Source organism: Schistocerca serialis, chromosome 11 (genome assembly GCF_023864345.2).
Source record: "Schistocerca serialis cubense isolate TAMUIC-IGC-003099 chromosome 11, iqSchSeri2.2, whole genome shotgun sequence".
NCBI classification, from domain to species: domain Eukaryota; kingdom Metazoa; phylum Arthropoda; class Insecta; order Orthoptera; family Acrididae; genus Schistocerca; species Schistocerca serialis.
In genome coordinates, this window is record NC_064648.1 from 175,857,801 (window position 1) to 175,874,790 (window position 16,990).

General features: G+C 39.5%; 1 protein-coding gene across 4 annotated transcripts in view; it reads left to right on the forward strand.

The window, feature by feature from the left end:
• The window catches only part of LOC126427106 (uncharacterized), a 250,867-nt gene that overhangs the window by 164,546 nt on the left and 69,331 nt on the right, over nucleotides 1-16,990 (forward strand). The window contains exons 1-3 of one of the 4 annotated variants that reach the window (XM_050089323.1): nucleotides 7,105-7,457; nucleotides 7,582-7,865; nucleotides 7,982-8,121. The exons of the other annotated variants lie outside the window; for them this stretch is intronic. Coding sequence (XP_049945280.1) covers nucleotides 7,387-7,457; nucleotides 7,582-7,865; nucleotides 7,982-8,121 — 495 coding nt within the window. The 5' untranslated portion in view covers nucleotides 7,105-7,386. Of the gene's footprint in view, nucleotides 1-7,104; nucleotides 7,458-7,581; nucleotides 7,866-7,981; nucleotides 8,122-16,990 lie in introns of those variants that run through there. 4 annotated transcript variants of the gene reach the window in all.

Genomic DNA, 16,990 nt, shown 5'->3' on the forward strand with positions numbered 1-16,990 from the left:
GAAATAACCGGTTACTGAGAAGTAACGGTTACTGCGATAACCGTTCCTCTGATTCTGGCAGTTATTTCAATAACTGTTTAGTGTCAACAGTGCCTCGCGCCATCTGTTGACGGGAGATCGTACTGCGCATTTGGAAGGCGTTCTATAGACCATGGGAATAACTGTGAGACTGCGCGCCATCTGTTGATAAGAACTGTGTACTATTTCGTGGGCCTTTGTTACTTTTAGCATAAACAATTAAATAAAGTTAATGTCCGAGCCGTGGCTGATGGGAGCTGCAGTGCAGGCTAGTGATGGGCTAAACTGCGATTTTCCGATATCAGTGATTTCTGTGAATGCTACTTTTCAGTATCTGTTATTCTTAACTGTGATTTGTCGCAGTTAAGAGTCGCAGTTAAGGAACCTAAATCGCGTATCCCTCCGCCACTGCTATTTCTGCTACTTCCGCGATTTCTGCGACTTCTGCTACTTCTGCGATTTCTGCTACTTCTGCGATTTCTGTGACTTCTGCTACTTCTGCGATTTCTGTGACTTCTGCTACTTCTGCGATTTCTGTGACTTCTGCTACTTCTGCGATTTCTGTGACTCCTGCGATTGCTGCGACGTACCACCGTATGAAAAAGTTACATCTGTCCACACAGAAAATTGCATCTCAACAAACATGTCATTGGTAAGTATGTTTTACGTTTTTTCTTCCGTTGGCTTTAATTTTGTATTAAAGAAACAACTGTGAAAATATTAATAGTGTAATTAATATGTAAGTAGCCGCACAGTACCGTAATAGTTCGTGTTTAGAAAATGAATTCTAACATATTGTTATGTTCACAGGCACCTGAACTACATTTCAGTCACTCAGTAAAGTGATAACTCAAAATATCATTGTCAACAGATCTGAAGAAATTGCCACTGCGTCTTTAGACCGTTTTCGTCAGATGAGAGATTAGTTTCTAAGCGTTTCGATGGACTTAATTACTTCAGTGAGATCGTTCTTGCAAATGTGATATTCATTATAGCAAATATTAGCAACCTACTCTGTCAATTATGTTGCTAGTAATTAGTGACAGCAAAAATTGTTTAATGATCCTTGTGTTTTTGCAGACACAGTTCTGACTCTGATTACTGGTTGCTGTACGTATCTATCCACATCAAGGCTGTTGAGAGAGACTCGTGAAGATTCAAGACAGCTCTTAGAGGATTTGCAGTTTAAAAGTGAAATAATTATGAAATAAGTGTATGACTGATTAAAGTGTTTTATTGAAGTTGTTGTGCGCTTTTAAAGGAATAATAAATGTTAAATACATTGAGTGAATAATAAAAATCTCATTTTCCACATGTTAAGCCGTCCTATACCCGTAATTTTCCGCCACTTATTTATTGGTAAGCACTTGTTGGAGAGTGACATGCCGCCCCCCCCCCCCCCTTTCGCCACAATCTTGGTGTGACACTGACCTGTAACATATCCCGAAGTCTACAATATGCATTTTGAGGCTGTTGATATGAAAGTGGGAAGTACAGATCTTCCAGTTAAATCAGGAATAGCTTAAGTGCATTACTTGAAAGTGACACAGGAAAAGCTTACTTATGTAGGTGGTAGTAGTGTCGGCAAAAAGTTCTTGTGTGTGAAGTTGCCATGTAGAACACCAGGTGTAAAACTTTTCTCCCAAGTCTTGAACTGTGAGGCATTCATATGACTGTTTTCATTTCTCTACACTTATACAGATGTCTGAGTTCTGCTGTGTTAACATTGCAAAGTCCTGTAGGCATGTGGAGTATTAACCAAAACTGTCATATTGGAAGCAGAATCAAACACATTTGTTAAGTTACTCGATATTTTCAGGAGAAAAAGGCAATGTCGCTTCTTATTAATATAATACATTCAGAGTCACAGCAGTATTTGACCAACCATAACTGATGCTGAATGTGCATGTCGTCATATAATATGAAGAGCTTATTTCAATAGTGGTACAAGTCCATTACCTACACTTTTCTGTCTATAATGCTTCTGAAATTAGTGATCCAAACAAACGTAAATAAAGGCTCATCTCTAGCAAGAAGCCATATGGTGAATATTTCTGGTATCTCAACTGCAGATTTTTCAGCACTCATTTAACTTTACGACTCTATATCTCAAAATTAACAAAAAAAAGGACTTGTACCACTATTGAAATAAGCCCTTCACATGCACACACAGCACATCGATCTCGTGAGGCACAAGGCTCTCATAACGTACATACGTCGGTCAACAGATGACACTAGGAGAAGTATGTTAACTGCGCTTTTTAGTTGCTACTTGCGACTCTTAGTTGCGATTTGTCACAGAAATCGCAGTTTGACTCGGTAGCGAATAGCGTAGTATGAACTTTGCTCAACAGATGGCAGTGCTAACTGCGCTTTTTAGTTGCTACTTGTGACTCTTAAGGCCCGTCCACACGCAACGATCTGTCTGCGCAAATGTCTGCGCACATCATATCTGCGCAGACAGATCGTTGCGTGTGAACAGAAGATTTGCACCAACCTGAGGTGTGTGCAAACCTGGAAGTTGGAGTTGGAGGTTTGAGCGAAACCTCTCAAATCTGTCGGTTCAAACCACATCTGCGCAGACAAGTTGGAGCGTGTGGACAGGAGATCGTCGCAAATCTGGCGCGAAACAGCTGTTTGCTCAGTCTAGTGTTTGTATTTGTGTGCACAGGGCATTAAAATGGCTGATATTCGTCAGTGTTCTCGAGAGTTTGTAAGTGAATTCATTGAAATATACAGAAACCGCCCATGTTTGTGGAAGATTAAAAGTAAAGAATATAGTGACCGAGACAAAAAGGCAGCTGTATACAATGCTCTAATTGAAAAATTGCGGGCAGTTGGCGCCTCGGCAAACAGAGAAACGGTAATAAAAAAATAATTTCGTTGCGAACTGGCGAAATTATTTGCGGATGGATGTCGAAACTTATAATTATCTCTTAAAGCATGTAACCCCTCATATGAGAAAAATACTTGTATGAGAAGGGAAATTTCTCCTCATGAACGCCTGGCAGTAACATTAAGATTCCTAGCAACAGGAAGGAGCTACAATGATTTGGAATTTTCATCTGCAATATCGAAACAAGCATTGAGTGAAATAATACCCAACACATGTGAAGCTATTTACGCTTTCCTGAAAGATGAGTTCATGAAGGCAAGTCAAGTAAATTAGTCTGTCAGCGAACTGTTTACCGAAAAGAGTTATCCGAAGTTCAGAAATCTGGAAGATCTGGTGTAGGAGTAGATCAAGTATACCAGCCAACGTTATGGTATTTTGATCTACTTGGCTTTCTTAGTGATCAAGAAACGCCAAGACCAAGCAGGAGTACAATTGAAGATGAAATTGGAGTGCCAATGTGCGAGGAAATGGAACACGAGGTTATGTAAAACAAAACAGGTTCGCCCTGCAACTCTCGCAGTAAATTTACGTGACAAAACTGCTTTCGCTTTAGCAGCCCCTGTCTGCACCATTTTGACCGCTTTCTCTGTTTCCTGCGGTTGGTCTGAATGTTTTTTGCAACACAAGTTGCGAACACAGACCACAACAGAACTTCCTCCATTTCTATTTTTCAAAATAACTAAATTAAATTTTGACGTTTTCGGGGAGCGTAGTCGCTTGCCACTGATATTTCTTTTCTACACCGACAGATGTCGGGCGAGTAGTAGATTGGGGTTTGTGTCGTGTGAACACACCACATTTGCAGCGATCTTTTGCATGTACAGACATCTGCGCCGGTGTCTGCGCAGACAGATCGTTGCGTGTGGACCGGGCTTTAGTTGCGACTTGTCACGGAAATCGCAGTTAGACTCCATAGCGTATCGCAGAGATGGACGTAGTACGAACTTTGACCCACAGATGGCACTGTTAACCGCGCTTTTTAGTTGCTAATTGCGACTCTTAGTTGCGACTTGTCACGGAAATCGCAGTTAGACTCCATAGCGTACCGCAGAGATGGACGTAGTACGAACTTTGACCCACAGATGGCACTGTTAACCGCGCTTTCTAGTTGCTACTTGCGACTCTTAGTTGCGACTTGTCACGGAAATCGCAGTTAGACTCCATAGCGTACCGCAGAGATGGACGTAGTACGAACTTCGGCCAACAGATGCCACTGTTAACCGCGCTTTTTAGTTGCTACTTGCGACTCTTAGTTGCGACTTGTCACTGAAATCGCAGAAAGCAGTGCTAAATTCGACCAATAGATGGCTCACGTCTTTCAATGTGAAATACTACTTGCGACTGCTAACTGTGACTGAAATCGCAGTTAGATTCTGTAAAGTTGCTACTGTGATATCTGTGACTTCTCAGTCACTGTGATTTCTAACAGATACGCGATTTCCTGCCCACCACTAGTGCAGGCATTAACAAGTACGGTCGTTCCCTTAAGCCACCGCCTTACGTGTTAATTTAGCTTGGACGGGTAGTACAAGGAAGGTTACTAAGGAATTCGAGCGACTATGGAAATAACTGTCAGAGCCGGTATTCTCCTCTGGCAGTTATCGTTATTGGCTCGTAGTTCTAGTTCTCTGGTAGTTATCGGGCTACCACCTCAGATAACCTGGAAGCTGGTAACGGAATAACTGTGTGTGTAGACGTTCCTGACTCGGTGACTCCAGTTAAAGGTCGTAGTTCCAGGTGATATTTCCAGAGAGGATAGTAACTGGAGCGAACAAATATTTTCGTACTGCTACGGAAATAGCCGCTGGCCATCGCGAATGACAAATAACATGTCAGAAAGTATAACATAATACAGTGGAATATAATAATTATTATCCTCATCATTTGTCAGGAGATTGTCAAAATACGTGAATATATCACAGTAACTGCTAATATTTACAGAATTGGTACACTGACAGAATAAAACACAGTTACGTACTTTTAATAAATTTATCGTACACAGAATACCCGATCTTGACTGTTGCAACCAAGTGCTGTCAAAACTGAAATATAGTAGAATTTTTACCTAAGCTGGTCTATCAGTCTCTGTTACGATATTCATCTACAGAGTAGAAGGAGGGGTCGCTGGAAGCGTCTGATTCCACCCGTCTGCTTCGACGTAAAGGTGTTGTGGTGTGTTTATGTCATTACGGCACGGTGTTTGAGTTGGTTTTTGTGTGTGTGTGTGTGTGTGTGTGTGTGTGTGTGGGGGGGGGGGGGGGGGGGGGCTGTCGATCAAGGTTCCAGTGCCGGAATTTGCTGGTGGTAATTAATTTTTTTTTTTCTAGCTGTGATGTTTTGTGTATTTATGAAGTATTGAATGTGATTTAATTTATGTAGGGATGATTGATTTGTGGACTTTTGGGATTGTGGTTTTATTTTTCGCAGTTGTAGGTGTTGGTTTTTTGGCATCAGTAGCTGTGGTGGACCTATATAGGTCACCGGATAATGACCGATTCCCATTTTCATAATTGTGTGTGTTGATGTTTTAGTATCGTCATCTGAGGTTGACCTATGTTGGTCAAGGGAGATGTCTGATTCCAATTTTCGTACTTTTAGTTGTGGATATTGGTGTTTTGGTATGGTCACCTATAGTTGACCTATATTGTTCAAGGGAAGTGTCCGATTCCTGCAGATTTTTGTTGGTGTAGCAGAATGCTGTATTTTTTTTCTTTTTTGTTCTTCATTTTGTGTTTTGGGATCATGGTGTGTTTTTTTTACTAGCTTGTCCTCACCCTAAAACCCCCAACTTCCCGCAGTTGTCCCATTGGTTTGATTGTATTTTTGGTGGGAAATGTTATTGTATTATTTATATGTATCTTCGTGTTTGTTGCCATGTGTATGTTGTGACGTCATAGACACACTTAAAATAGACATTTCTGGCATATTGATGATGGGTGGAATCAGACACTTATGTATCAAATAGTCATTCAAACACACTGTAAACCGTGCCTTATCTGAAACCAAGTTTTTAATGGTTGCTGACTTGCTGGCAGCTTATTGAAAATGCATGTTCCTGAATATTGGACCCCTTTTGGACCAAAGTAAGTAATTTTAGGTCTTTATGTAGATTGCTGTTCCCATTTCTAGTACTGATATTATGTATCAAGCTATTGGTTGGAAATACTTGTAACAAATTTCATTAAGGAATAAATATACTAGGAAGCAGTGGTTAGAATACAAAGTTCCTTGAACAGGTTCCTACATGATGTTCTTGAATTGATACCACAAACGATTTTTATTACACGCTTTTACATGCGAAAAACTTTTGCTACGTTTGATGAGTTACCACAGAATATGTTCCCTTATGAAATAATAGAATGAAAAAATGTGGTATGCCCTTCCCAACTGAATTTATTATCGAGTTGTAGTCCCAGAAATGTAACACTGTCAACCTTTTCGATCTGCATGTCTTCATATGTTATAAAGATGCTGTCGCTGGAGAAATCGAGCAGTTCGCAAATCTGACATAAAACTTGGATTAGCGTACTCACACTTTCCCCAATAGGACTAGCTTTTACAGCACAGGAGTAAACGAATCTGTCACATTACGTATATTTTTTGTTGTATTACAAGGCTGTACACTTTATTCTATTATGTGAGCAGCACAAGAAATTAAGCTTCGAATTTAACCTACAGTACTCAGTTTACATATTACTTCATACTTAAAAACGCACGTTGTTAACATTTTACTTAAACAGTGCTTTGGCGAAGTTCCGCGTACTTTCTGTCGCAGCTGCGAAGATAATATTTCTAATAGCGACCGATAACCTACAAACATATAATCTGAAACACTAATAATCGTTCTAACATCAACTAAAATGTACCCGGAGTTAATAAGCTGAGGTTATGACACGATTCATACGACATTCCTGCTATTTCACACTACTCGCAGTTATACTGATAACTAAACTGATGGATTCCAACTATGTCGTTATTTAACTGTCGGAGTTATCGGTATTCGCTAGCGAAAAATAACTTGGCAGTTATTAATAACCGTTAACGATAACGGTTATCAAAGAATAACTGGAACTGTGATAACGGTTACTCCAGAATAACCGTTTGGCCCACCTCTACTTCTCGAGTGGTGGGCAACGTGCTTTTACCATCAAAGCTTTTTACAGAAACATTGACATTGTGGAGGCTGCATATAAAGATTTTCTGCACCACATCAGCTTAAGATTGCACGACTACGCTCTGTCAGCACGTGCATGTAATATGTGACAACGAGTTAAAATTTCATAGAGTGGCTGAGAGACTAGTTACAGCGCTTCTAGCGGCAACCAACGCTAACTCGGCCGCCATGTTCTCCTTAGTCAAAACATTAGGAAAGCGTTACTGTTGTTTGTGTTGGAAGTGTGTCAGCTGTTGTGATATTACTGCAATATTTAACTTTTCTAGTTGACTCTTTTGTTACAAAATATAAAGTCAACATGCCTGCAGTGTGTTCAGCGTTAAACTGCACAAATCGCAGCGATAAAACAACAAATATTTCATATTATAAGTAAGTATATTAGTACCGTAATACGACACACGTTTTTTAATGTTTATTAAAGAGTCATTTGCATTGGAACTGTAATTATGCTTAAGACAATGCAGGAAAGTAATTTATTTATCGTTGATTACAGATTTCCTTTAAGAGATAAGGAAATTACAAAAAGATGGGTTATAAATATGAAGCGAGAAAACTGGTTTCCTACTACAGCCAGTTACCTGTGTTCAGCTCATTTTGAAGAGAAATATATGTACCACACAAATGTCCAGAGGCGCCTTTTGTCAAAAGCAGTACCTACTATCTTTAACTTTCCACCACATTTTCAAAAGCAAGATAAAGTATTACGACCACAACCCAGAAAGCGACCTTTCGACAATTTGCAAGATAGTGCTGTTACAGTGACATCATTAGCACAAAGTATGTCAATAATTTAATTTTACTCCATGTTCTTATTACTTTGAATTACATACTTTCTATTACAATCTTATGGTGTAACTCTGTTATAAACTTATGATGTAACTGCATTCTTTCAGTGCCTGTCGGATCCACATCTGTTTCTGCTGACCACAATTACTGTCTACCAAGCCCTAAGAAGTTGAAAACCCAATATAACAGAGTACAAGCAGAGAATGTGCGACTAAAGAAGCGGATAAAGCAAATGAAGCAACTTAGTGTACGACACAAAAGAAGAATAGTACAGTTACAGACTTTAGTTGTTGGTTTGAGAAGGCTATGTAGTTCAGTTTCTGATATGTTAAACAGTGAACATGTAGTTGGTTTGTTGAAGGAGCTATTGGAACTTCAGTGCAGTGCTAATGTATGCCATTATTCTCAGCAAATAAGGAAATTTGCCCTAACCCTACACTTTTATTCTGCCAAGGCATACAGCTACTTACGTAATTTGTGAAATTACCCCACCCAAGAACGCTTTGCCGTTGGGCAATGTCAGTGGGTGGCCATCCAGGTTTTACTGAGGAGGGTTTCACTAAAACTGCCTCTGAAGTTGAGAATAGCACAACCCAAATTTTTGCAACATTGATGTTTGATGAGATGGCTATTAAGAAGGACCTTGTTTGGGATGGGGAAAAAATAAGAGGCTATGTTGATTTTGGGGAGGGTGGCATAGAAAGTGATGATAGCAAGGCAGCAAAAGTGGCTCTTGTGTTCATGGTCACAGTGCTAAACAGAAATTGGAAAATTCCTGTGGGTTATTGTTTAGTTCACTCCCTATTTTCTACTGTAAAGCTAAATTTGGTACAACAGTATCTCCAAAAACTTGAAGACACTGGTGTTACTATAGTAGCTGTGGTTTGCGATGGTACTGCCACAAATAGATCTTTAATGGCAAATTTAGGGATCAGATGTGATGAACAGGGAGCACAGTGTTGGTTTCTTCACCCTTCAAATAATGATATGGGCGTATTTTGCATGCTTGACACAGCTCACATGCTAAAGCTGGCACGTAATTTACTTGCAGAAAAGAATTTTTTGTTAGATGGTACCATTTCAGGCAGTGATAACATAATTAAATGGGAATATTTTAAAAAGTTAGTGGACTTGCATGAAAGGGAAGGTTTGCATGCTGCAAACAAACTTAGGAGGCAGCACATTCTGTACCATACTCAAAAAATGAAAGTGGCTTTGGCAGCACAAACCCTTAGCAATTCTGTTGCAAATGCCATGTTGTTCTGCAAAGATTTAGGCATTAAAGAATTTTATGGGTGTGAGGCAACAGTTAAATATATCATAATGTTAGACAGTGCCTTTGATTTATTAAATTCTTGTCACACAATGGGCAAGGGCACTAAGGCACCAATTTTCAGAGGGAACAGAGACACAGTCTGTAAAAGGATCAATGAATACATTAAGTATTTCAAGTCTTTAAAGCTTTCTGATGGAAGTCCTGTTATTCTGTCTAACAGAAAAATGCCGTTGTATGAACTTATGCTGAATTTAATGAGCATAAGGCAAATTACAGAGTTGTATGTTTGGAAAGAAAATGCAGAGCTCAATTATATTTTGACCCGTAGAGCAAGTCAAGATAACTTGGAATTATTTCTCTCCAGCATTCGTAGTAGAGGAGGAAACAGAAATAACCCAAATGCTGTGCAGTTTAGATCGTTGTTGTTGTTGCTGTGGTCCTCAGTCCTGAGACTGGTTTGATGCAGCTCTCCATGCTACTCTATCCTGTGCAAGCTTCTTCATCTCCCAGTACCTACTGCAACCTACATCCTTCTGAATCTGCTTAGTGTTTTGATCTCTTGGTCTCCCTCTACGATTTTTACCCTCCACGCTGCCCTCCAATGCTAAATTTGTGATCCCTTGATGCCTCAGAACATGTCCTACCAACCGATCCCTTCTTCTGGTCAAGTTGTGCCACAATCTTCTCTTCTCCCCAATCCTATTCAATACCTCCTCATTAGTTACGTGATCCACCCACCTTATCTTCAGCATTCTTCTGTAGCACCACATTTCGAACGCTTCTATTCCCTTCTTGTCCAAACTGGTTATCGTCCATGTTTCACTTCCATACATGGCTACACTCCATACAAATACTTTCAGAAACGACTTCCTGACACTTAAATCTATACTCGATGTTAACAAATTTCTCTTCTTCAGAAACGATTTCCTTGCCATTGCCAGTCTACATTTTATATCCTCTCTACTTCGACCATCATCAGTTATTTTACTCCCTAAATAACAAAACTCCTTTACTACTTTAAGTGTCTCATTTCCTAATCTAATCCCCTCAGCATCACTCGATTTAATTTGACTACATTCCATTATCCTCGTTTTGCTTTTGTTGATGTTCATCTTATATCCTCCTTTCAAGACACTGTCCATTCCATTCAACTGCTCTTCCAAGTCCTTTGTTGTCTCTGACAGAATTACAATGTCATCGGCGAACCTCAAGGTTTTTACGTCTTCTCCATGAATTTTAATACCTACTCCGAATTTTTCTTTTGTTTCCTTTACTGCTTGCTCAATATACAGATTGAATAACATCGGGGAGAGGCTACAACCCTGTCTCACTCCTTTCCCAACCACTGCTTCCCTTTCATGCCCCTCGACTCTTATAACTGCCATCTGGTTTCTGTACAAATTGTAAATAGCCTTTCGCTCCCTGTATTTTACCCCTGCCACCTTCAGAATTTGAAAGAGAGTATTCCAGTCAACATTGTCAAAAGCTTTTTCCAAGTCTACAAATGCTAGGAACGTGTTTGCTTTTCCTTAATCTGGCTTCTAAGATACGTCGTAGGGTCAGTATTGCCTCACGTGTTCCCACATTTGTACGGAATCCAAACTGATCTTCCCCGAGGTCGGCTTCTACCAGTTTTTCCATTCATCTGTAAAGAATTCGCGTTAGTATTTTGCAGCTGTGACTTATTAACCTGATAGGTCGGTAATTTTCACATCTGTCAACACCTGCTTTCTTTGGGATTGGAATTATTATATTCTTCTTGAAGTCTGAGGGTATTTCGCCTGTCTCATACATCTTGCTCACCAGGTGGTAGAGTTTTGTCAGGACTGGCTCTCCCAAGGCTGTCAGTAGTTCTAATGGAATGTTGTCTACTCCCGGGGCCTTGTTTCGACTCAGGTCTTTCAGTGCTCTATCAAACTCTTCACGCAGTATCGTATCTGCCATTTCCATACTATTGTCCTCAAGTACATCACCCTTGTATAGACCTTCTATATACTCCTTCCACCTTTATGCTTTCCCTTCTTTGCTTAGAACTGGGTTTCCATCTGAGCTCTTGATATTCATACAAGTGACTCTCTTTTCTCCAAAGGTTTCTTTAATTTTCCTGTAGGCAGTATCTATCTTACCTCCGGTGAGATAAGCCTCTAAATCCTTACATTTGTCCTCTAGCCATCCCTGCTTAGCCATTTTGCACTTCCTGTCGATCTCATTTTTGAGACATTTGTATTCCTTTTTGCCTGCTTCATTTACTGTATTTTTTTTATATTTTCTCCTTTCATCAATTAAATTCAATATTTCTTCTGTTACCCAAGGATTTCTATTAGCCCTCGTCTTTTTACCTACTTGATCCTCTGCTGCCTTCACTACTTCATCCCTCAGAGCTACCCATTCTTCTTCTACTGTATTTCTTTCCCCCATTCCTGTCAACTGTTCCCTTATGCTCTCCCTGAAACTCTCTACAACCTCTGGTTCTTTCAGTTTATCCAGGTCCCATCACCTTAAATTCCCACCTTTTTGCAGTTTCTTCAGTTTCAATCTGCAGTTCATAACCAATAGATTGTGGTCAGAGTCCACATCTGCCGCTGGAAATGTCTTACAATTTAAAAGCTGTTTCCTAAATCTTTGTCTTACCATTATATAATCTATCTGATACCTTTTAGTATCTCCAGGATTCTTCCAGGTATACAACCTTCTTTTATGATTCTTGAACCAGGTGTTAGCTATGATTAAGTTATGCTCTGTGCAAAATTCTACCAGGCGGCTTCCTCTTTCATTCCTTCCCCCCAATCCATATTCACCTACAATGTTTCCTTCTCTCCCTTTTCCTACTGACGAATTCCAGTCACCCATGACTATTAAATTTTTGTCTCCCTTCACTACCTGAATAATTTCTTTTGTCTCGTCATACATTTCATCAATTTCATCATCATCTGCAGAGCTAGTTGGCATATAAACTTGTACTACTGTAGTAGGCATGGGCTTTGTGTCTATCTTGGCCACAATAATGCGTTCACTATGCTGTTTGTAGTAGCTAACCCACACTCCTATTTTTTATTCATTATTAAACCTACTCCTGCATTACCCCTATTTGATTTTGTATTTATAACCCTGTAATCACCTGACCAAAAGTCTTGTTCCTCCTGCCACCGAACTTCACTAATTCCCACTATATCTAACTTTAACCTATCCATTTCCCTTTTTAAATTTTCTAACCTACCTGCCTGATTACGGGATCTGACATTCCACGCTCCGATCCGTAGAATGCCAGTTTTCTTTCTCCTGATAACGACGTCCTCTTGAGCAGTCCCCGCCCAGAGATCCGAATGGGGGACTATTTTACCTCCGGAATATTTTACCCAAGAGGACGCCATCATCATTTAATCATACAGTAAAGCTGCATGTCCTCGGGAAAAATTACGGCTGTAGTTTCCCCTTGCTTTCAGCCGTTCGCAGTACCAGCACAGCAAGGCCGTTTTGGTTAATGTTACAAGGCCAGATCAGTCAATCATCCAGACTGTTGCCCCTGCAACTACTGAAAAGGCTGCTGCCTCTCTTCAGGAACCACACGTTTTTCTGGCCTCTCAACGGATACCCTCCGTTGTGGTTGCACCTACGGTACGGCCATCTGTATCGCTGAGGCACGCAAGCCTCCCCACCAATGGCAAGGTCCATGGTTCATGGGGGAAGCAGTTTAGATCAGCATGCAGGAAATGCTTAATTGCACAGATAGGTTCTCAAAGTGGCAATTGCCAAGAATCAAACACTAGTATGCTACCTCCTGCTACCGTTCCATCACTTCCTTTTGCTAAGGTAAGCCCTGCAGATGTAGACCATGATTATGTGCCAGATTATGCCTCACTGAGTATGTACTCTGAATATGCCATTGAGTACATAGCTGGCAGTACAGTGAGACAGGTGACAAACAAAATTAACTGTACTGTCTGCTTATAAGTTATTTTTGCTTGTATTGAGGCTAAAAGAACTGGATTGTTTGCAGTGAAAGATGTGAAAACCAGTTTAATCAATCCAGCTAATGATGTTGTCAAACTTTTTAATGTTGCTGAGAAGGTTTTCAGAAATAATGAGGACATAATCCTGAAATGTCAGAAAAACGTTTTGTAGAGGTTCCAGACAGAAGTGTTGCAATTGGTGAGGGGCTCCTTATTTATAAACAATGAACATCTTTTTACAGAAACTGAATTTGGTGAATAAACCCATTATGTTAAACTGATAAAACTGCCGCTCAAACATTATTTTGTATCCAGAATGAGATTTTCACTCTGCAGCGGAGTGTGCGCTGATATGAAACTTCCTGGCAGATTGAAACTGTGTGCCGGACCGAGACTCGAACTGGCAGAAGTAAAGCTGTGAGTACCGGGCGTGAGTCGTGCTTCGGTAGCTCAGATGGTAGAGCACTTGCCCGCGAAAGGCAAAGGTCCCGAGTTTGAGTCTCGGTCGGGCACACAGTTTTAATCTGCCAGGAAGTTTCATTATTTTGTTTGTCGAATAAATCACTTATGCAAATCAAAATCATCTGAGCGGAGAGTTTAAGTTGTGAGACAACTATACACGAAGCATATTTCATTTAAAGGTCAGTGAAAAGACTGAAAAAACACGAAAGTCAGTTAAAACATTGTAAAAATTAAATGTAAATAAATTATTTTCTTTTCTTGCAGATTATTATTATTATTATTATTATTATTATTATTATTATTATTATTGAATTACTACGCTTGTGTTAACTACTTGTAACACATGTTTCAAATAATATTCTCGTTCACAATGTACTGGTTTTTGAGGCTTTGACTGTTTACTTTGAAATAGCGACAAAAGTATCGCATTTCTGCGCCCGTTACTGTTTCTAATAGTTAACCACAGCATGTTTAGAAGCTTCACCATAATATTCTGGTGGTACCTGCTCTAATTGCATTAATTTATGGGCAACAAGTAATGTTATAGTGGATGGACAGACTTATTTGAGTTGTCTTGTATTGTTATCTACATCGAAAAGTTTAGCCATGCCTCGACAAAATCATCCCTTTTTGCTGTCAGTGTACACTGAAATCACTGCTGTCTATTTCTTGTTTTAGAAAAAATAAAGCTAGTATGGGCTATTTCAAGTAAGTCAAACGCAGTTACAAGGGGGCGGGACACAGTAGACGAATGCCTTGACTAAAGAAAACATGGCGGACAGAACTTCAATTTGCTTCAAACATGGCGGACCTATAGCCACCCTATGAAATTTTAACTCGTTGAATATGTGAGGATAGTTTGAGGAACAGGTTCAGCAATGAGAAAGCAATCTCCGGGGTGTGTGCAAACCATTCGTACTCCAGACAATATCAAAGCAGTTCGGGGTGTGTCATAAGAAGCCCAAACTATGCTATCCGTTGTCACGTAATGTCTTTACAGTAGCACAGTTCGAATATTTGACGACTATTGGTAAAGGACTTAACATTACAATTACTACAAGTTGTAGATTCCCAGGAAAGAAGACCCAACAATCACCTAATGCGACAATGGTTTTGGAACTAATATGGGAAAAGATAACAAATAGCAGTGAGTTTGTTAACATGTTGTCTGACAAAGCCTATTTCCATCTAATGGATTTATTAATAAAGAAAATATCCGTTACTCATCCCAAGAAAATCCTACTCGTCTAGACTAATGTCCTTTACACACGAATTAAATTGCCTTGTGGTGTGCTGTATCGTCATATAGCATAATGGTGCTCTTTTTATTATTATTTATGTCAAGTTCCATAGGACCAAATTGAAGAGTAAATCTCCGAAGTCATGAAATGTGTCAGTACATGCAATTACAACATAAAAGTAATAACAGATAAAAATAAAATGTTTATGAACCCAAAAAAAAGTCAAGCCATAAGTTTAAGTAAACACAGTCAATAATATAACATAGGAATGAGCTTAATATTTCAAGGAACTCCTCAACAGAATAGAAGGAGTGATCCATGAGGAAACTCTTCAGTTTCAATTTGAAAGTGCAAGGATTAATGCTGAGATTTTTGAATTCTTGTGGTAGCTTATTGAAAATAGATGTAGCTGTGTACTGCACACCTTACTGCACAAGAGTTAAGGAAGCGCAACCCAAATGCAGGCAGGATTTCTGCCGAGTATTAACTCAGTGAAAGCTGATAATTCTTGTGAATAAGCCGATATTGTTAACACGAAATGACAGTTACGACTATATGTATTGAATGGCCAATGTCAGAATACCCAGACTAGTAACAGGGGTCGACAAGAGGTTTGCGAACTTAAACACCGCTTATTGCCCAAACCACCCGTTTCTGAACCAAAAATATCCTTCCTGAACCAAAAATATCCCAGAATATAATACCATACGACAAATGAAAATAAGAAAAGTAGACTAATTTTTGTGTTGAACGATCACTTGCTCCAGATACAACTCGAATAGTCAAAATGACACCATTAAGTCTCTGAACAAGATCCTGAATGTGGGCTTTCCATGACATTTTACTATCTATCTGAACACACAGAAATTTGAGCTGTTCAGTTTCACTAATCACACGCCCATTCTGTGGAGTTAAAACATCGTGTTTTGTTGAATTGTGTGTTAAACTGTAAAAACTGAGTCCCACTGTGATTTAGTGTTAGTTTATTTTCTACAAGCCACGAACTTAGGTCATGTACTGCTCTATTTGAAACCGAGCCAATGTTGCACGCAACTTCCTTTACTACCAAGTTAGTGTCATCAGCAAACAGAAATATTTTATAGTTACCCGTAATACTAGAGGGCATCATTTATATAAATAAGGAACAGGAGTGGCCCCAACACTGATCCCTGGGGCACCCCCCACTTGACAGTACCCCACCCAGACCCCACATTACAGCCATTCTCTACATTGTGAATAATGACCTTTTGCTGTCTGTTGTTAAAGTAAGAGGTGAACCAATTGTGGGCTACTCCCTATATTCCGTAATGGTCGAACTTCTGGAGCAATATTTTGTGATCAACACAATCAAATGCCTTAGTTAAATCAAAAATATGCCTAGCGTACAAAACCTTTTGTTTAACCCATCCATTACCTCACAGAGAAAAGAGAATATAGCATTTTCAGTTGTTAAACAACTTCTGAAGCTGAACTGTACATTTGCTAGCAAATTACGTGGTATAAAATGATTACATTACACAGCCTTTTCAATAACTTCAGCAAACAGTGACGGCATAGAAATAGGTCTAAAATTGTCTGCCTTATCCCTTTTTATGTTTTTATAAAGCGGCTTTACTACTGAGTACTTCAATCATTCCATTCCTAAAGGCAAAATTACAAATATCGCTAAATACAGGGCTAACATGTGCAGCACAGTACTTTAATATTCTGCTAGGCACTCCATCATATCCGTGAATCCTCAGTCTTGAGTGATTTAATTATTGACTTGATTTCCCCCTCCTCTGTATCACAGAGGAGTATTTCGGACATTGTCTTAGCAAACACTTTTCTGAGATTAGTTATATGATTCCCTGTAGAATCTAAATTTTTATTTATTTCACCAGCAATGCTCAGAAAATGATTGTTAAATGCCATACATATATCTGATTTATCAGTAATATGAGGGGGGACCCAAAAGAAACCTGATGGTTGTCATAAAAAATTTATTGATGAACCTTTTCTCAAAATTACTTCAGTCACCTTCAAAATACTCTCCATTACATGTGATGCACTTGTCAAGTGTCTTTTCCCACTGTTGGAAGCATGTTTGGAACTCTTCAAGGTTGATATTGTCCAGTGCCCTTTGCGAAGCTGTTTTTACCGCCTCCACATCGTCATAACGCTCCCCATTTAGCGTTTTTTTCATTC